This window comes from Chenopodium album, chromosome 18 (assembly GCF_948465745.1).
Source record: "Chenopodium album chromosome 18, dcCheAlbu1.1, whole genome shotgun sequence".
NCBI classification, from domain to species: Eukaryota; Viridiplantae; Streptophyta; class Magnoliopsida; order Caryophyllales; family Amaranthaceae; genus Chenopodium; species Chenopodium album.
Genome location: NC_137851.1, coordinates 6,078,003 through 6,100,120, shown reverse-complemented (window position 1 = coordinate 6,100,120; position 22,118 = coordinate 6,078,003). Strand labels below are relative to the sequence as shown.

Genomic DNA, 22,118 nt, shown 5'->3' with positions numbered 1-22,118 from the left:
AACAAAAAAAAAAAAAAAAAAAAAAAAACACTTGGACTCTGCTAGGCCGCGGACTAGGCTGGCCTTGCTTCATGAAGCACTTCTTCCTCATTTACGTGTTGGACTTTCAGGCTTGCTAACTGTTAACAGTTGCCCTTCCAAGAACATTTTACTCATAACTTGGATGACTTATTTTTTCAATATTATAGGAAAATTTTAGTTCATCAATCCTTTAAAATGATTGAATTAACAAAACTAACACAAGCAGACATAATATAATTTGAACAAAAACATGCTAACTTTGAGTAAGGAAACATGTTACAGTCTACAGACCTATATATGTGATGATGTGAATTGTGAAGTAGGCCAAATTTTTTTTTTGCCCTCCTTGTACAAGAGAAATTAAAGCAGGGATGGAAATGATAGGAGTAGTAGATATGGATTACAAGAATTGTACATGCTAGCTAATAGCTGTTCAAGGGTTCACTTTCTTGGTCTTAACTGGGGGAATGCCAGGGAAGAGTGGCGTGGGTGGCAATGGGATGATCGGAGGAAGGGGGAACGAAGATGCGGGTGGAGGTGGTAAGGGTGTGGGAGTCAATCCAGGAACTGGTGGTATAAAAGGCAATGGCGGTGTTGGAGGCAGTAAACCTGGTGGTGATGATGAGGGTGGAGTCAATCCAGGAACTGGTGGTATAAAAGGCAATGGAGGTGTTGGAGGCAGTAGACTTGGTGGTGATGAGGGTGGAGTCAATCCAGGAACTGGTGGTATAAAGGGCAAGGGAGGTGTTGGAGGCAGTAAACCTGGTGGTATGGTCGGGGGCTGTAATGGGTTCGGGATGAGTGGTGGAGCCGGGGGCTGTAAGGGGTTCGGCAATAGAGGTGCTGGCTGAAGTGGGTTGGGTGGTAATGGGATAGGACCCTGTGGGGAAGGTAGTATTGGTGGAATAATTGGAGGGAAAATCTGTTGTGGTTGTCTCACTAAACCATTCTCCACCTTGTTGTCCTTGTAAGGCCCCACGGATGTATCAGGAGTTGTAGCTGGGAAAGGCGGTAAGAGTGGGAACGAGGGGAGTTTAGGAAGTGGTGGAAGGTTAGGCAAATTTGGCATGATAGGTGTGTCTGGGTTAGTTGATGTAGGAGGGTTTGGTGTAGGATTTTCAGGGGTTAGAAGTGTAGGAATTTGAGGGTTTATGCTTGGAATTGTTGGGTATTGAGGGTTTAGTAAGCCTTCAAGAGAATTCAGCCGAGACCGTTGTTGGTTACATAAGCCGGGTTGTTTAAGTGGTTTGAAAGAGAAGAAGCCAGCAGAAAAGATGTGCTTCCTTCCCTTTCGGTTCTTTAGATGAATCGAAGATGAAGTAGCAGCCGAGGCCACAGCACAGTATGGCTCGCTGCTCTTAACCAGCTTAACGGTACAACCTTCAATCTTGTTGACATGTTTGCTGACTGTGAAGGGTAGCTGCACCTTAAAATTGCCCTGTTTATCAGTTTTCACCTCTTGGTAAAATGCTGGCCTTGAACTCCCTTGTGCACATTCTACTGCAACAGTTGCACCTGAATATACCAAATTTCAGAAATAATGCCGGTTAATGGTTTTTTTTCTTTATCTTAATGTATTGAAAAGAAAGAAACAAACAACTGGAGAAAGAGCTGTATTTACACAAACAACTTAAAGTCAGATTTGGCTGCTTATTGCCTAATAATGCACCTGTCTTCTCTAGACCATGTTACTATTAACCAATTTAACATAACTCAGAACATTTTTTTTCCACCCTTTTTGTCCTTATATTATTACCAAAACTAAAGAATCAAAATATCAACATTGAAATGCTTTGTGCCCCAAGTTTTTCAAGACAGGAACCATAACCAAAGGTGCCTCAGCTCTATCCTTTATGACTTCTGAACATAGGACCGTGACACAGCTAAACGGACATAGCATTAAAACTCGGCCATGATATGAAGTCCAGGGACATACACAGTTTTGTTTAAAACTTAAACAGGAGTGGGACATAAGAGATAAACATAATATCTTCTCCAAAGTTAATAATATGCAGCCTAAAGTCTTAAAACATATGAAATAGTCTATGTGGTCGGGAAACTAACAAGGGGTGAAATGTCATTAAATAGTAAACACTCTTGATGAACTAACTGTAGTTAAAATAACTTTTAAGGTCGTGCTCAACTGCTGGACAATTAACCGGACTCTAAACATCTCGGGAAACAGACCAAATTATAGGATCATATGAAAGGATTAGTAAAGTACCTGAGATGTGATGGCTGCCTGCTTGGGAAAGGTCATCTTGAAAGCAAGTATCACAAAAAACAGCACCAACTACAACTGCAGAAGGCTTCTTCTGATGATGATGATGCCTTGCTTCTGAGCAGCATGTAACAGAGAGAATGAATATTATTACAAATGAGAAGGGACACCAATTTCTGAACCCTCTCATCATAAAATTAAACCAGTTCCTCTAAAACTAAGTATTATTACTAATAAAAATAATTTATAACATAAAGCTTCAGCCCTTTTTTTTTAAGCTATGCTTTTTATATTTATATTATATAAGAAGAGCTTCTAAACTTATAGAGAATGAAACTATGAAAGAGCAAGTGTCATCTATTTATGTTATTCATGCTGAGGCCAGTCAACTACAAACTAGATGCTGTTAATGCTACAGTAAATCATGCTCCTCACATTTTTTAAATTCCTATTTTATTTTATTATTGGAATTATGTAGGTTTTACTACATGCTAAATTTTACTGAAAGTTAGTAGTTCTTTTATTGGTGGCGTACATTGCAATAGGTAGAAATCCCAGTTGGTTCACGAGATAAGTTGAGTAAACCACATATTTCATGAGTTTTGACTTGGGACTTGTAGGTTAAAAAAGCTTAAGTGATTAGATTGATTAGAGTAATACTTCAATAATTCACCATTTTTCATTATTTTGTTTTTCTGATTCTCAAATGTTGTTTACTCCATCCCCTGAGATAACAGCTAGTCATGTGTACTATTTTAGAATGTCCGGAAAAAGTTATTACATTATATTCTATATTAATTTAGGAATCAATGAGCAAATGATCGCAGGCCACATTCACACGTACTTTACATGAAATCAGTTTGTTCCCTCTTTTGCACTAGTCAGTAGTCATTCATAATGCATTTCTTCCATTTATCTTTTTTTCATTACTGTTGTACAACTCTGAGATTTATCCTTTGTAGGTTTACAGCATCAAATATATGTGATGCAGTGAATGGATATCTAGTTGAGGTTGAGGTTACAACGTATGTGTACAAATATAATACAGTAAGCTTATGTTTGAACAAAATACGGTCAGAGGCCGAAAAAATATTAAATTCTCTGCTTGTTATAGTCCAAACTAAACAGAATAGAAGTGTGGACAGATATATATGCCGATCATAGGTATCAACCCTAAAGACATTTCGATTTCTAAATACAGAAACAAATTTCTCCTTGCTAAATTCTATAAGATACAGAAATAGGCAAGTCGATGGTTCATCTTGAATTTTATATAGATATGGTGTATTTCTTGATCGAGGTATTTTATGAATAATCCGAATATCTTTTGGAGTCTTGAGCTTATATATGCTCCATTTCATTTAAATAAAATGAATTTCTACTTATCATCGCAAAATAAAGAAAGAGGTAAGCCGAACATGTTACATGCACAAACATTTGTTTGTATAGACTTAACCAATTAGCATTCTTTGCATTACGTTCTACTCCGTAGTAGATAACATAAATAACATCGAGGATATAGATTGAAATAAGGTACAGAAATATATGGTGGATAAGAATCCATTTTTAGATAATTCTTATCTTCTTTAAGGAAAAGGGCAAATAACACACATAGAAAACCATTAGACCACCCTAAGGCAGACAATCAGTCACTTCTTTATTTGATTTTGGTATTTACTACGTAGTTATTACAAAAGATACAAAAAACATCTTCAATTCTTGTGGCATTTTGCTAAAATAAAAATCATGTTTTCAGTTTATGCAGAATATTACTGATTATTTGTGTGATTCAAAATACATATCTCAAGCACCACAAATTTTATATTGGTAAAAAAACTAAACATACGACATATTTCAACGCAAGTATGCACCGATTGCTGAATTGGGTGGGGGAATTGATAAGTAAATTTACGTACGAAGTATATTGTGTGGCTCAATTTTTTGGTGTATGTCTTTTAGTGATAATTTAACATGACATTGTTCCTCGAGCAAATAATGCAAGATTGTTGCTGCTCGGCCCCTAAAAAAAAAAAAAAAAAAAAAAAAAAAAAAAAAAGGTTGTGAGATACAAGTATACAACCCTTACTATTAGGTTATATATTTGAAGTCGACGTTTAGAATTATGTATTACTTTGTATACATTGATAGATATTATATTTATGATAATATTTGTCGCAGATTAAGATAGATTTTATGTATATACAAAATATACATCATAAATAAAATAGGAAAATTTTTGCATACACCCGGTTTACACTAATATTAGTGTAAATCGAGCAGTATTAGGGTAACTTTTAGCTAACTTTAGGGTAACTTTTTGCCCTTTTTTGGATAATTTTAAACATAATACGATTTTTATATAAATAGAAAATAAGAAATGTTTAATAAAGGTAATTTAATTACATTCAATCACTAATAATTGATTTATAGTCATATAAAATGCAGTTCCTTACTAATAAAGCGTAGATAATTTTAATTGTATTGAGTTTTTTTTATTGGGGTAACTTTTATTCATTTCAGGGGTAACTTTTACTTATTTTAAGGTAACTTTATAATGGATGTACAATATTTTATTATACATTCGATTTTTTTAAAAGTTTGTTAATAAAATATCTATCATACATGTATGAACTAAGAAGTACGGAGTACTTTGTAATGTAGAAAAACTAAGAAGAGCAACCCTTTTAGTCATTCTAATTTAATCTATAACCATCCAAAAGGTCAAAAGGAAAATGAATCTTTAATTAATTTATTTTTTAAATCACAATCAGTCAATCAAAACATAAGTTTGTGTATATAAATTAAAAGAAGGAGATGATATTAATGAAAAGAGGCATTTCATAAGTACTTTCAACAAATTCATACAGCTATTTATGGTTTATTAATGATATTTAATTATTTATCTACTCCCTTCCCTTTAAATAAGTGCATGGAGTAATTTTTAGAATCAAGCTAGCTAACTAGCTAATAATTTCACAAATTAACCTTTTTTTTGTTTTTGTTTTTTGGGGGTGGAAGAGGGGGGTAAATCCCTATTGATTTATGTATTTAATGCCTAATAGTGGTTGTAACTTACATATGAGGCTTACATAAAGTAAAGATTAGGTAAAAGAAAATAATTCAAAGCATCACATAAAAAAGAAACTCTTTAAAATCTAGAAAATGATTCTCTTAAAAAGAAGTAACCACATAAAATTTTGAATTATAATAACACTGATTGACACTTGATATTTTCTTCCTAAACTAATACTCTATACAAAGTACCATTTACAAATTGAACGAAGTACCTAATGATTAATTGATCATCATTATCGCTTATGATGGCGTACATTAATACCGATTAAACATCACTAAAAGAACACTTATCACAAAATAATTCTAGTAACAGCATTTGATAGTGATCAAGAAATTAATGCTAATTTTGTAAAAAGGGAGCTTCCAATTCCATAGTTCACGGGTGTCCAAAAAAGTTGACCACCTTATCTCACAAACTCACGGGTTGAATTAACTAGCACCTCACGACATAACAATTTACGTACTAGTATGTCTGCTCTTCTATATGAATGTTGTTTTTTCTTTTGGATCAGGAACATTCTGTTAACTTTGGCTTTAGGATAACGAATATATTCTGTCATTAATTACACAAAAACCGACGTTTGTCAATTAATTAAATGCTGAATGTCATTGTATTACAAATTTATACGACTCCAAATGATGTGATAACCAATAATTAATCATAAACAATATCTTCCTTCATTATCATGTTATTCCAAAATCCAAATCGTCACGAAAAAGATTTTTATTTTTTTTTGTTTATCAAATATCTTCTTGAATGGATTTGTATAGTGTTAATTTTTATTTGAGAGAAACAACTCTCTAATTACGGTACAAAAATCATTCACTTTTAATTGCAATACTTGAAAATTTACACTAATCACATTCTTACATTTGACCTTCTTTATTGATTTATATATGTTAAGCAAAATATAATTATGTGAAATCTTGTTAGGTTCGTTTTAATTTAAATCTTCATAATATCTTATTTTAATTATTTCTAATCAAAAATATGAAGAGTTAAAATCGTACATTGACAAATGTGAAATTCAATGTGTTGCAACTAAAAATGAATGAATGCCCAAAATATAAAATTTCGTGGAAATTAAAATATTATATAGTGTCTATACTTAACCAATAATTCCGTTCAATAAATAAATAAATAAATAATCTCACAATTTCAAGTAGACTTATCTTTCAGATAAAGGCAGCATGTGACATTTGTATTGCAATTAGATTACATTGGGTTGCATCACTGTTAACCCAGTTTACATCGGTTTTCAAAGGGTAGGCCCGCAAGGGAGAAAATATGGTTCATAATTTTTAGCCCTACAGACGCAAAAGGCCAAATGATAGAGCTATGTGATGTAGTTTTGGTCTATGAACAACATGAAGATGGGAGCGAGATAAGACTTGAGTGGCTACCTCATCAGTCCAAAATAAGCGCCCCAAGTTAAGAAACTCATTGAACACCATATACTCGAGGATAGGAAACATCACCTGTCATCCTAAAAGAATGTTCATATTTCAGGCCGGCTGTGATAAATTTAAACTTGCTCAGCCTATAGATCATACATTGACACGATGCATTGTTACTATATGTGTGGAAGATGGATACTCCCTACCATTCTAACATTACACAAGGAAGGTATAGTACCCTCTAGTTTGTACTAGTACTGAAGAAATCCAGGACAATCTATAACTAAAACAGACAGTTCAGAAAACCCTTTGAAATTTAGTAAATTAAGGGGTACCTGTTATTAAAAAGCTTGCAACTGATCATCTTGGCTCAGCTGTTGTCATGTTCTTCACACTTCACAGGAGCAGCAGCTGTAAATTCCTCGGGTAAACAGCAAATGATGAGTTGCTCATCACAGAATTCCTTCAGCAGTAATGTCAATAGTAATAGTTTAAAGAAGACTTTATGCAGAGAAAAAGGAAAATGTGTGAGAGTTATGATTCACTTAACCACAGATAGCAAAAGCGTTCAGAATGGTAAGTACAAAAAGAATGGCATTCCATTAGCATTAGAGTAAACTGAGGTCCACAAGTACAATTCTTTACATTATAAATCACGCAACACTGCTCTACTAAAATAGAGAAATTAGGTGAAAGATACACTGCCCTTTTAGTGGCATTTAAAGTTGTAAACCCAGCGTAAAAACTGATACAAAGTTTATACAAGGGGATAAGATGCTGTACATTAAGTCAATAAGGAGGGTTGAGAGAGAGAAGAAAAGGGAGGGAGGAACAAAGCGTGGGAGGGAGATATTTCTTGTACCTCAGATTGGGAATGAGATGATTCTACCCACAGTCTCCAAGAACTTAATATCTGGTATAATTGCACAAAATCTGTTAGTTCAAGGTTTCAAGACACCTCTTAGCCAAAAGTTGGGATTTGCAAGTGGCTAGTGGAGAAGAAAAATGTCACGAAGTTGGTCCACTGAGGATTATCAAAACCACTTATAACAGTTCCTTGTCATAAAATGCAAGAAGCTGCTTCACGTGATTAAGCCAAGCACCAACATTTTGACCATCAACTGTAACCCAGTCAACAACAGTTGAGGCTGGTTGTTCCCACCACTCATCAAGCTGCAGAACACATCAAAATTGGTTAAAACAGAAACAAAACTGCCAATACAGATCAGACAAGCATAGCTTGTAAATTTGGGTTTTACTTGTATATGATCAATTTTTACACCTTAGGCACTGGACAGGCATGTGCTTGGATTTTCAATAACAAAAATCTTTGTTAAAAATAAAAATGCACAATCTTAAATTTGCATCCAGAATATTGTTATACAGAGACAATGAGTTGAGTGCTTGAGGCAGTGCTGTCAATCTTTCAATTACGAGTCATTCCAACACAAGACATCACTATTTCCATAAGGCAAAGTTTTTCATTCATAAATTTAACAATCCCAATCGTCAAATACCATCTACTGACAGGGAATATTAAGGAATTCTGAGAAACAGCCATTTATATCTATAATTATCTGATTATTAAACTGATCCACCATACGTTTCATTTGATTGTAAGAATTAAGACCAGACCAATGATGCCAATAAAACAACTCCATATCGAAATTAACGATTAACAATCTAAACACGCAGCTTAACAAGCTATCCTCCTTTCTAAGTGTTATAAGGTTCAATATAAACCCTTCAAGAGATGCACAGAAACAAATACAATCTTATTCTATCTGAAAACTATAAGTCTAAAATTAGAAAAAGCAACATATGGATAAGAGTGGAGGGTGTATACTATCCTAATACACTCTTATTACATGCAGACCCTCAGAACATACATATGATTTCTGCTAAACGCACAACAATTACTTACCAAGCCCTTGACATATTTGCAATCTTCCAGGCTCTTCTGAGCATTTAATACAGCATTTCTGAGCTCAGGCAACCATTCATCAGTCACAGTTCTTTCTTGTTCAGAGGCCAATGAAAGACAGTACCTTGTAGTTCTGCCAAATTCAATTAGAAAATGTTAATTTGTGAATGACACACGCCCTATGACAATGGGCGCACTGACCACAGGAGAAGCAATGCACATCATTTTAACAAAATTTATAGACCATATAAATACAAAAGATAAGCTTATCTCAGTAAGAAACCTAATAAACTCAAAACTCCGAAGAATATGAAGGAAAATATAAATTTTGTTAGTGCAGCTTCAAAAGAATAATGATTCATCATACTAAAAAAAAGACAAACTTATTTATGAGTGGGCTCTAATGTAATAGCACACTGCACACCAATGCATAAACAAAAGCAGGAGTTCAGAGAATCCTACATTGAAATAGAAAAGGAATACATGTTACCTTTCATATTCCTGCTGTGCATGGTGAGCATGGTTTAACACTGTACGACCACTTTCAACAAGGTCTCTTCGGCTATGAACCAAATTGATTGCCTTTGCTAAGTCCTCCAGCACACAGGCCTCAGAACCCCGCAGTTTCAAAGAGAACTCCAAGGCTTTTAGTACTGATGCCAAACCATCATCTGATCCTTCAACACAAAATGAAATTATTTACTACATAACCAAGAGAGGAGACATTTAAAGTGCCAATCATAAGAAACAAACAGAATCTCCAGAATATCAATGAATAATCAATATTATCATTTACACAAAGATAATGCCTCAAAACATGAAAAACTTAAAGAGACTGGACCATAACTCACTGATAACTACTTTTTAAACTTTCTGAATTCAACTAAAATAAAGACTTTAAACAAGAGCAATATATAATTGTTACTCAAGTACTCAACTGCACTAAATTAGTATCAGGAGTCAGTACCAACTGAGTTACATAGTTGAAAGATCCCAAACACAACGCTCCGTCACTTACAAAGTTCTTCCTTTTTCTTTTAATTAATTTATGACAGGTATTAAGTGATGGAACCTTACCAGAAGGATAATGAAGAGCAGCAGAAATGCGACAGATTGAGGGAATTGCAGATGGATCCCTTGCACCAGCTCTTGCAGTCAACAAAGCAGCATTTTTCTCAGCAGCAGCTAGGGCCTCTGGTCCCGTGGACCCACTAGAACCCATGGAGTCCAAGAGTGCCTGATAACAACCAGAATACAAGAAAGAAACTGATCAAAACAAGATATTTAATTGCCACATTAACAAGAAAAGCCTACAGTCAGAAATAACATCTAGACCACTTCATAGCTTTTGTAAATACATTACTTTGGTAGCTGAGACATAAGAAAATCATTTGGGCAGGAGAAAACTACGCCTTGGTGCTAAATCTACCCTCAAGATTCTAAACAGTCAAAAGACTCAAAACTCAAAGAGAACAGAGAACACAAGGTCATAACTCATTAACTCAGAGATACGCAGAAAGTCATGAAGAAACCTAAGTTAAAACACTCATCCTTTTCTCTCATGTTTAGCTCGCATTCTCAACTTAGCCCATTGCTACTACTGTCAAACATAACATATCCATTGTGCCTCACTAATTTGATCAATGATAAACCCAAAGAACACTGATTGAGAAAAACTGAGGCATGTCTGATATCTACATAGTACAAATCCTTTATCCACCCTTAAACAAATATAAGAGTAAAAAAAAACAATTAACACAACAGACTAATTGTTTACCTGTGGGCTAGCTGGCAGCATGTAAAGACTATTATCAGGACTTTGCAGGAATGATGAAACTTCTTTTTCAATAAGATCCTTTGCACTGTTTGATAGATCTATCACAATTCCAGAAGCAGGGATGATAGTACTAGATGCAAATTCACGAGCAACCAATGGCTGTTGACTCCAAAATGCAGCAGCAGCCTGGAAGCAATTTAAGATCATGTTAAGGGTAAGAGAAATTCAAATGTTTATAGACCACTGAATTTGCTTCATAAAGGCCCCAACACAGGTTATCATACATAAATTTGCCAACAAATCCACAAAGTGTAGACAGCTATAAGAAAATCCATATAATTTGAATCGCTGGTCTTTTATGCGATCATTGTGATCCCACAATCACCTAAATAATTTAATTTTATATGCAACCTTCAAGAGTGTCAAAAAGTGTGGTCTTTGAAATCTCACAGCAAAGAAAGTAGAGTAAAAAAAACCTAACAGCAGAAATGATCTATATGCTGCTACCTCCAGCCCTAACTAGTAGGCCACATATCTTATATAAGCCATCCCAAAATAATGGGCCAATTTCTAAAATTTGATGTATAGCACTAAAATTTCCACATATTACTTTAAATGTAATCCCTCGCTTAAGAGTTCTCAGGAAAGACTATGTAGTAGCACAACAAAGACATGTAAACTTCCACAAAAAATAACTAGTATGACAATATAGCATATGTCCTCAAAGATAACCATGATCAATGTGGCTTATTATTTAGAGATTGATAGAGTATTTACAAAGCAAACAATGGAGATAGCACATATTAATAAGGGCTTTCAACATATAAACATAACATGAGGCTTCAGATGCCAGCAAGAGACAAAATGAAGCACGGATGCTACCAAGAGCAGATGTCATGCCTGTAAGATAGAAGCTTAAATTGATAGATTTTAGTAATGAAATTTTACTGGGCATGTAAGCTCAGGCCGTTATTTTATAGAGAATAAAAAAAGGGGGGGGGGGGGGGGGGGAAGCAAGAACAAAATTACTGGAAGTTGCCTTTCAACCTGTCAGATAAACATCCATACTCAGATAATTTAATAGCCAAGAATGGAAGCAGAAAAGAGTCCATAACCAATGAGCAACTTCCATAATCCCACTTAAGTGGGTCATACACACAGCAATCACATAGAACTAGCACTTTTAGGGATGTGACTACTGTGTGGATGACCCAATGATAAGTTTCTTATTTGAAAAAATAACACAAAACAGCGTACTTATGGACACAACCCTAACAAGTATCCAAGTGAATAAATGATATCGAAAATTTATAACACTCTGTATACAATACTGAGTCTTGAGGCCATAAACTCATAAAGAATGCATTAAGTGAAAATTTTATTAGACATCAATGTCAGAAACAGTTATTGATTTTTTAATTTGCTAGGCAATCAAAGACAGGCTCCAGCTCAATTACTTACCTTGTTAGCGTCAAGAAGAGCAGTACATATAGATTCAAGTTCAGATCTTCGAGAATCAAACTCCTCAATCTTTTTCCATTTCTTTTTCAAAGAATCTTCGGCTTCTTTCCTCTCAGCACATAACTTATTCAAACGCTGCACCTCAGACATTAATGTGTTTACACTTGCCCTTAATCCAGCAGCTTCTCTCTCCTTCGTCCACACTTCCAACTAAAAACAAGGAAAACAGTTAGCATACACCCAACAAAGTCTAAAGCTTGCTAGAATAAATCTACAAGGCACCTATGCAACCAAGAGTTCAAGAGTGACAAACGTAAATGGTTAAACCCTGTATCAGCACAGCTCTGTTCTCACAAACCAGGAAAAAAAAAACAGCTAGCCAGGAACAAAGGGTAAATTTAGAAGAGAAAATAGTAAACAAAGAATTTGTGCTAAGCAGCTCGATAATCAATGAAACTTTCAAACTTCAAGACAAATTCAAACCCACAAACCTACAAGGCTATTTAATTGCAAAATTAAACACCTGAAGCATATTCTATGTCAACCGATAGTGATCCAATGAATTACCGGACTTGAAATTTTTTGCAAACTGTTTTAACCAAGGTTACCTGGAATTGCCTGAGACTCCCAACATTTTGCGACGCTCCTCCAACAATGGGCAGGTGAGAATTAACATCACTTCCATGCAGACGAATTAGAAGCTTCTCAGACATACTTCGAGCTTCTGCAGATTTATTTAAAGCATCCTCTGTAGCTATAAATTGTTGAACATGAGCTTTCTGCGATGATGAAAGAGAGAAACTCGTTAAGAAAGCAACTCACAAATTCAAAGAGTTAAAATGTAAAACCATATAAACAATTAAAGAATCTCAATATAACATGTGTCGATCACTAAATCACTCACTTCCAAAGGAAAAGGAGACTGACAAACATAATCAGCAAGACATCTACACATTCCAAATGTAAATAATGTAATAATAAAAACAATATGCTATGTGTCAAAATAGAACCAAACCTGTCTTTCAAGAAGCTGATTTTCACTTCCCTTTGAAGGTAGATCTTCCCCAATCTTTCCATTACCATAAAGTTGATAACTTAATGGTGAGGTCATATCTGGGGATGAAGCATCCATCACTCGGTTGTTCTCATACTTATACCTGATCAACATGACCGAACATACAATAAGTTTAGTGAGGATTACAAGACATGTAGACATACAATGCTTGTACCCAAGGCATCAAATAAACAGTACATTCCACACAGGCAAATGTGAGGATTACAAGACATGAAGACAGTGATATTAACATCACTTTCCAATAAAAATAATCCATAGAGTAATAAAATAAAAATAAATTGCCACTAAAGATAGTAAGGAAACATCACAAGTACCTGAGTGCTTCAGCATCTGCTCTAACATCAACTTTCTCAATTTCTCTACCAATTAGTGAATTCAACCGCTGAGTATATGCAGTAATAGCTTGAAGTAACAAAGGTGGACTTTTTAGGCAATTTCCAACAACAATACTAACTTCCTCGGGTATTTCACCATCAAAATCATAGCCCAACTTAGCAGCTTCTAGCTGAGGATTTGAGTGCACACCACTTCCTTCAAAAGCAGGAAAAGAGCTGCGTATTCTGTCAAGCGTATGTAATGCAAGAAACTCACATGCTTTTCTGATGTTCCTTTCACGAGTAGTTTCAATAAGAATGACATCTTCAGCAGCTTTGGCTCCCTTGACAGTTGAGTAAACACCCTCTTTCTCACTGCTTGCATGCAGGGTACTAGCTACTTCAGTAGAGAGATCAACACTGGACCTCTGAGAATTCCTAGCCTGACTGACGTAATGACGAAGACGTTTATGATATTCAGCAAATATTTTTGCTGCTTCATCACATTGTTGATCATATGTCTCCAACATAACCTGCTTATGCCTGCATTATATATAACACATCATCAAAAATTGCCCATATTTAAACAAATAAGTTTCACATTTTAATATGAAGTAACACTATTCAGGTTTGTATATTTACTGTCATCCACATCTTTTGCAAATTGTCAAAGCTGAATAATGAAATGTGCAGTCAAGTTTGTTCGGTTCTTTATGCATTATACTTCTCATGCTACAAGCCTACAATAGCAATTCAATGTTGACTCTTGCTAAAGAGCCCTTCTGTTTGAAAGGATCACCTTTAGAACATAGGAGCCCAAACTCATACGAGCAACTAGAATGCTTGACTCTTTAAAAGAATACATAGTTCATACTACAATGCCTCAAAGATGCCTCTTGGCAGTTGGCATGAACAGTGCAAGTACAAATGATTCACTCTCCATTCCCAACCCAAAGCACAAACCCTCAACACTCAATATGATATTTAGACAATACTAAAATAAATAGTGTACTCAACTAAAGTAACTAATGCCCAACCCTCTCCAATTATGCCCACACATTATCCTCCTTCCACGTCCTAGGAAATTATTACAGCAATGCTCATACACCCACCACATCTAATCCAGATTATTCTATGTCATTTCCTCCATCCCATATTCAAGTTGTCCCAACTCATCGTATACTACCTTCGTTTCATATTATTTGCAACATATGCCAAAAATGGATGTTTCATACTATTTGCAACAAATGTTGTCTTTCCTTTTTAAGTTATCATTTATCTCTGTCTCTCTCCTCATCACATCCATCTCTGTATTTCTCACTCCATTTAACACTCACAAACAAATTTTGCCTCAAACCGTGCAACCTTCCAAAGTTGCAAATATAAGGAACAAAGGTAGTATAAGGTTAGATATAGTTAAGCTAAACAACCATTACGATGGTTGTGTCCTTTCAACCTTCTCACCCACATTCATTTCAAATGAGGGTATTATGGAATATCCAATCATAAGCCTTTGCAAGAAATGTTACAGCTTTTATTAAATTCCAAAGTACTGTACAATCCTATAATATCCAAGCCGAGTTTGCTCCGAAATTACCATTGTACAAACCAATACCTTCGACAGTAATTCTAGTTACACTAAGAAACATGATAATAGGAATGCACTTCCTGATATGAAATTTGACCTAGTGATGATAATGCCAAGGCCATAGAGTGTAAATAAAGCATTCTATCGAAACCAAAGCCAATACCCTCGACATTAATTCGCTAAACATCGAAAAATGTAAACATCCGAAGATAAAAACTCTACATCAAACTACCAATGCCAACACCAACAAGTTACAAACTAATATAAGCATTGAACAAATGACTCTTAACATAATCAGCTGCAAAGAGAAAGCAAGCTATACCTGAGATTCCCGCGATCATCGAGCATTCGCTTCCTCTCGGCCTCCTCCCTCGAAACCTCCAACATTTTAGCCTTCAACTCTTTCCTCTGCCTCCTAAGAATCTGCCTCAACCTCTCAACCTCCTTCTCGGCGGCATCTCTCTCCTGCAATGCCTCCAATCTCCCTCTCTCTTTCTCTCTCCTCTTCCCAACCTCCTTCCCCTTTCCACCACCATCACCTCCATGAACCTGAATATTCCTTCGAATCGTCTCCGCCGTCTTCTCCGATTTCACCCTCTGAAGCAAGAAACTCCACACCGGAATCATATTCCCTCTACAAACCTTCCTAATTGCATCCGCCGATGGGCCCACTCCGGCCCGACTTGAGCCCGTATACGGGCCCGCAGGTCTATACCCCATCTCTTTCTGAAGCCACTCCAAAATCGCCTCTGGTTGAGCCGCCATTGCCGAGCTCGTTGAGCTCTGCATTTCGCAATTAAAAAAAAAAACACAAAACAAAAACCCTAGAATTTCAAATCACGACGAAATCATCGGGTTTTTTGGGGATCGTATTACCAGTAATTCCAATTGAAAAAAGGGAATTGAAGCTAAAGCCCTAGAACAGATCTAATGAATGCAAATGTCGAATTAATCGGAGGAATTTGTAAGAATTGACGAAGAATGTAAGAAATTTGGAAGCAGATTTGAATTGATAGTGTGAGTATTGGAAGAGAGAAGAAGAGGAGTGAGAGAGTGGATGTTTTGTCTGAGTTTGAAAAAAAAGGATGGAATTTGAGGAAATTGAATAAAAATGGAGTTTTCTTTTTTATTTTTGAAATGGGAGGTCCCGCTATTGGTACAAAGATGATGTTAATTGTAGCGTACAATTACGGTTATAATTCTGATGAGCGAATGGTTTATTCTATTCACCTGATTTTTACTTGAACTTATTTAAATTTATTTGAATTTATTAGTCTTTATTACAACTTATTTTGGTTATAAATTGAATTTGGGTAGTTCTGATTAACCCTTATCACAATTTATCTAAACTTATTTTTTCTGAACTTATTAACCCTAATCTAAACTTATTTTTCTTAAAGTGGAAATAAGGTGAACAAAACAGGGCCTTAAATAAATTGCGGATTGGATTGTTAATTAGAGTTAGAGCTCGTAAAAAGTTTATATCGTGTTGTGTTATGTTGTGTTTGCGTTTGGTCTCGTATTAAAACCTATAAAAAATTATGCAAATGTAGGATGCTTGCATAATTTGAGCACCTTATCTAAACGGATCGAGTTCGAGTTGGTTTCGTATCATGTCATGTCGACTTTGTGTTTTCTCTCTGTAACTTCTTATTCGTTTCGGTGTTAGTTTCGATCTTGTTGTGTCATAGATGGTCAGCTCTATTATTAATGATTAAAGTTAATCAGTTGATTTACGAAAGTTTGGCTAAAGAAGGGGAGGAATGATTTTGTTGGCTTTGATTGAGCTAATAAGTTCATCCTCAACGTTGTCAAAAGTCATTCACACAAGAGATTTGAGGAGGTCACTAGTGGATCCAATATTTGAAAATAGCATAAGATTTGATTGTTTGTTTTGTTATGCTTGAGGGTTGAAAGTTGAATATTTGTTTCAGCTAATGAGTAATGACTACTAAGTCATTGTAATTCTCTATGGTTTCATTACCCTAACGAATCTACCTTACAAAACTAATCAATAACTAATCAATATTTATGATAATATTTGTCGCAGATTAGGATAATCTTGTATATATTTTGTTATACCTCGTATCCTTATCATAATAGGATTATGACTCTTGTAAACCCCTATATATATTATTCAATGGTACACACTCCAATCTGAGGAGTTTTCCCAAAATCTAACATGGTATCACAGCTTAGGTATTCGATCTAGCTTCCGCAAAATTCTTCCACTGTAATTTTTATTTTTAATTTGTTCAACGTGTATTTGCCTTCCCAACAACCCAGATTCTTTCTTTGATTTCCCACAATATTGTAGTAGCCTTGTTATTGCAATTATTTACGCCTAATCAATGACGAAGGACAGTGAAGAACCTCCACCTCCTCCTCCACCTACAAACGAATATCATCCAGCTTTGTCAGTGAACAATATCAAGAATGATATTCCATTGATTCTTGATCGTGAGAAGGGCAAATATTCCAATTGGGTTGAACTCTTTGAGATCCATTGTCATGCATACAATGTCCTAGACCACATTGACCCTAAAACACCTCGACCCAAGGATATCTCCGACGCGTTATGGCTGCGTCTTGACTCCATTGTGAAAAAGTGGATATATGGCACAATCTCACCTGACCTCCTTGATACGGTTCTTATCGAGGTGCTACTGCCCAACAAACTTGGGATAGAATTAAGGCTATTTTTCAAGATAACAAACATACTCGTGCCGTGTATCTTGAAAATCAATTTAACAATTTACATCTCTCAAATTTCCCTGATATTACCTCTTATTGTCAACAATTGAAGAGTTTGAAAGATCAACTTGCTAATGTTGATCAAGAAATTTCGGAACAAAAACTTGTTTTACGACTGGTTGCTGGCCTTGTAAAGACCGATTACGACACCGTTGCAGCCATGATTCAACAAACTGAGCCTCTTCCGTCTTTTGAAACGGCACGGTCTCGTCTTCTTCTCGAAGAATCTCGCAAGGCTAATGACACCTCCACGCCTCCCTCCTTTTTTGTTGCACAAACCGGTGACTCCTCCACAGTAGCGTCTTCATCACACCAACAGGGGAGTAGCCGTGGTGGTGGTCGGGGCCGTGGTCGCGGTGGTGGACGTGGTGGAAAACCAGGTCGAGGACATGGCAGGGGAAACACTAGCAACTCCAACAATTCGAATAACAACAATTATTCACAACAGCAGAAACAATCTGTTGGCTCTTCTAATTGGGCCGCCACTAATAATCCAGCTTGGGCCCAATTAATGGCAGCTCTCCAAGATGTCCAACAACAAAGGAGTTGGGCCACACCACCTTCACCCTATCCCACCGCAGGACCTAGTTCGCAATCTTGACGGCAAGCTCACAATTTCGGATCACAAAATCAGCAGGCTTATGCTACGGGTTCAACACATGGGCCGCCCATGACCCCTACCGAGCTTGGCAATGCTCTCGCAACAATGTCTTTCTCCCAACCAGATGACAGATGGTATATGTATTCCGGTGCAACATCACACATGACGAACAATTCTGGTAATCTCTTGCCCCTATTTAATTTAAGCACTAATAATCACATTTTAGTAGGCAATGGTCACCGCATTCCAATAACAGGTTATGGTCACACCAAACTATCTAATACACCCCTTACCCTTCGTGATGTCTATCTTGCACCACAAATTATTAAAAACCTTATTTCTGTTCGAAAATTCACCACAGATAACTCTGTTTCAATTGAATTTGACCCATCTGGTTTTTCTGTGAAGGACCTTCACACGGGGAGAATTATAACGAGATGTGATAGCTCGGGGGATTTATATCCGGTCACCTCCCTCAAGTCGCCCACAGCCCAGCTTGCTACAACTCTCACTGCTATTTCACCCACCACTTGGCACAACCGTCTAGGCCACCCTGGAGCCTCTTCTTTAAGCTTTCTTAGGAGTAATAATGCAATAAATTGTAATAAAGAGCCTAGCTCTAATAATTTTTGCAATTCTTGTCAGATTGGAAAACACACTAGACTTCCCTTTTATGATTCAAATAATAATACTACTTGTGCTTTTGATATTGTTCATGCCGATCTATGGACTTCACCTATCCATAACTCAACGGGTAACAAATACTATTTGGTACTTCTTGACGACTTTACTCATTATGTGTGGGCTATCCCACTTTCTTACAAATCTCAAGCCTTTCAAAAATTTCTTGATTTTCGTGCCTTTGTCAAAACTCAATTCGAACGACCAATAAAAGCTTTTCAAAGTGACCATGGTCGTGAGTTTGATAATGACCCTTTTAAAAAATTTTGTATTGAAAATGGTATGGTGTTTCAATTTTTGTGTCCCCATACATCCTCACAAAATGGTAAAGCTGAACGCATGATCCGCACTTTAAACAATATCAAACGCACTCTATTGTTTCATGCCTCCCTTCCACCAAATTTTTGGGTCTATGCTCTTGAAACTGCAACTTATTTACTCAATATTTTGCCTACCAAAACTCTCAAGAACACAACCCCATTTGAGGCTCTATTTCACAAAACTCCATCATATGATCACCTTCGGGTGTTTGGGTGTCTATGTTTTCCAAATCTCTCTTCCACCGCTCCCCACAAGCTTGCTCCTCGGTCTTCCCCTTGTGTCTTTTTAGGGTATCCTAGTAACCACCGTGGGTATAGGTGTCTTGATATTACCTCAAATAAATATATTTTTTCTAGACATGTCACTTTTGATGAACAAACTTTTCCGTACATGAACTTGCAAAAATATAAACTTGAGGACTACAACTTCCTGGGCTTTGATGAAAGATCACCTTTTTTAACCCATAATATTCTAAAGTTTGGCAACCCCTTTGGCCCAACTAATCACACTCATGGATCTACAGCTCCATTGGACGCTGGAAATCCAACGACCCAACCAGGCCTACACGTCATGAGCCCAGCGGGTGATGGACAGCCAGCGGCCCAAACAGACCTCTCTCCTGCTTCCTACAACCCGCCAGATCCACCTCACTCTCCAGGCCCAAACACAAGCAGCCCAGCAAAATACACACCACCTCACCTCTGACCCAACCACACTTCTCAGCCAATTCTTCCTCCCTCACCTCAAATGCAAACGCGTTTGAGACACGGCATTGTAAAACCAAATCCAAACTACGCAATGACCAATGTTTCAACATGCCTAGCTCCTCATAAATCCCCGCTTCCCAAGTCCTATAAACAAGCCTTATCCGACCCAAATTGGAATGGGGCGATGAATGATGAATATAGTGCTTTAATTAAAACAGGGACATGGGATTTGGTGCCTAGGCCTATGGGGGTGAATATTGTTAATTGTATGTGGCTTTTTAAGCATAAATACAAATCTAACGGTGATCTTGAAAGGCACAAAGCTCGTCTTGTGTGTGATGGCAGGTCGCAGGAAATTGGTGTGGATTGTGATGAGACTTTTAGTCCGGTAGTTAAACCGGCCACTATTCGAACTGTTCTAAGTTTGGCTTTGGCCAAAAAGTGGTCGATTCATCAATTAGATGTCAAAAATGCCTTTCTACATGGTGATTTGCAGGAAACTGTTTATATGCATCAACCCCCGGGTTTTGTTGATCGGAGGGCTCCTTCTCATGTTTGTCGGCTCCGCAGGGCCCTTTATGGTTTAAAACAAGCTCCCAGAGCTTGGTACCAACGCCTTGCAAATTTTCTCATCAAATTGGGTTTTGTCATTGCTAATAGTGACAACTCTCTTTTTACTTTCCGGCAGGGTGATAATATGGCATATTTACTCTTGTATGTTGATGATATTATTTTAGCTACCTCATCTGACAGGTTGCGTGCATGGATCATATCTCAGTTGCAAACTGAGTTTCCTATGACAGATTTGGGTCCTTTGAGCTATTTTTTGGGCATAGCAGTGACCCGAAAACCTTCTTATTTGCTACTTTCGCAAGAAAAGTATGCACAGGAGATTTTAGAGCGTGCATGTATGGCCTCTTGTAAACCTGCAGCCACTCCAGTTGACACTAAGTCCAAACTTAGTACGGATGCAGGACCACCTTTTCGGGATCCTACTCTGTATCGCAGTTTAGCAGGTGCTCTTCAGTACCTCACTTTCACCAGGCCAGATATTTCCTATGCGGTACAACAGGTGTGTCTTTTTATGCATGATCCTCGGGAACCTCACTATGAGGCATTAAAACGCATTCTGCGTTATGTTCAGGGTACCATTGATCACGGTTTACATTTATATCCTATTGCTTCTCATCGCTTGATTACTTACACTGACGCTGACTGGGGAGGTTGTCTCGATACCCGTCGTTCCACATCGGGGTATTGTTGTTTTCTTGGGGACAACCTCATGTCCTGGTCATCTAAGCGTCAACATACATTATCTAAGTCGAGTGCAGAAGCAGAATATCGAGGCGTCACAAATGTTGTCTCTGAGGCGTGTTGGCTTCGTAATCTTTTACTTGAGTTACATTGTCCTCTACGGCAGGCTACTATCGTTTATTGTGATAATGTCAGTGCAATCTACCTTTCTGGCAACCCGGTACAGCACTAACGCACCAAACATGTGGAGATGGATATTCATTTTGTTCTAGAAAAGGTTGCTTTGGGACAAGTTCGGGTTCTCCATGTTCCTACTAGATATCAGTTTGCGGACATTTTCACTAAAGGCCTACCACGAGAATTGTTTCTGGAATTCAGGTCCAGTCTTAGCGTACGCCCTCCTCCCGCTACGACTGCGGGGGTGTGATAGATATTATATTTATGATAATATTTGTCGCAGATTAGGATAATCTTGTATATATTTTATTATACCTCGTATCCTTATCATAATAGGATTACGACTCTTGTAAACCCCTATATATATTTTTCAATGGTACACACTCCAATCTGAGGAGTTTTCCCGAAATCTAACACTTGTAAAAATTGTTGAAATAATTACTTCAATATCTCAGTGACATCGCTTCCTATCTTCCATACAAGGAAATTATGGATGAGGTAGACATTGTGGTGAGAGAGTAAGGTAAGTAAGAGGAATGTGTCTAGATAAGCTAGATAGTTAAGGTTGTCTAATCTAACATGTATACTTTCTTTATTCTTTAGATATTGCACTACTTACTTTTTCAAAAAGTTTTATAAGGAATTATATTTAATAAACAAACCCTTATTTTTTTATTTTTTATTTTTTTTGGAGAGGGGGGAGGAGGAGGGAATGATTTTCTCTCTATAAAAGAATCCTAGGCTATATTTCAATATTACGATGACTTTG

At 36.7% G+C, this 22,118-nt stretch overlaps 2 protein-coding genes across 3 annotated transcripts; both read right to left on the bottom strand.

The window, feature by feature from the left end:
* Nucleotides 1–369: 369 nt before the first annotated feature.
* LOC145591319 (uncharacterized) lies at nucleotides 370–2,578 on the bottom strand. Its single transcript, XM_081647745.1, has 2 exons — nucleotides 2,246–2,578; nucleotides 370–1,536 (listed from the first exon to the last, which is right to left on the bottom strand). Exons 1-2 carry the CDS (start codon nucleotides 2,433–2,435, stop codon nucleotides 455–457), a joined length of 1,272 nt encoding a protein of 423 aa, XP_081503871.1. The 5' UTR covers nucleotides 2,436–2,578; the 3' UTR covers nucleotides 370–454.
* A 4,706-nt stretch (nucleotides 2,579–7,284) lies between these two features.
* On the bottom strand, nucleotides 7,285–15,914 carry LOC145592866 (AUGMIN subunit 5-like). 2 transcript variants are annotated; one of them, XM_081649372.1, is made up of 10 exons: nucleotides 15,177–15,914; nucleotides 13,267–13,809; nucleotides 12,893–13,034; nucleotides 12,486–12,656; nucleotides 11,878–12,087; nucleotides 10,417–10,602; nucleotides 9,717–9,876; nucleotides 9,130–9,316; nucleotides 8,640–8,772; nucleotides 7,285–7,888 (listed from the first exon to the last, which is right to left on the bottom strand). In XM_081649372.1, exons 1-10 carry the CDS (start codon nucleotides 15,641–15,643, stop codon nucleotides 7,760–7,762), a joined length of 2,328 nt encoding a protein of 775 aa, XP_081505498.1. In that variant the 5' UTR covers nucleotides 15,644–15,914; the 3' UTR covers nucleotides 7,285–7,759. The 2 variants fall into 2 exon arrangements, with proteins under 2 accessions (XP_081505498.1, XP_081505499.1); XM_081649373.1 differs by having other exon boundaries at nucleotides 9,130–9,310.
* Nucleotides 15,915–22,118: the final 6,204 nt, after the last annotated feature.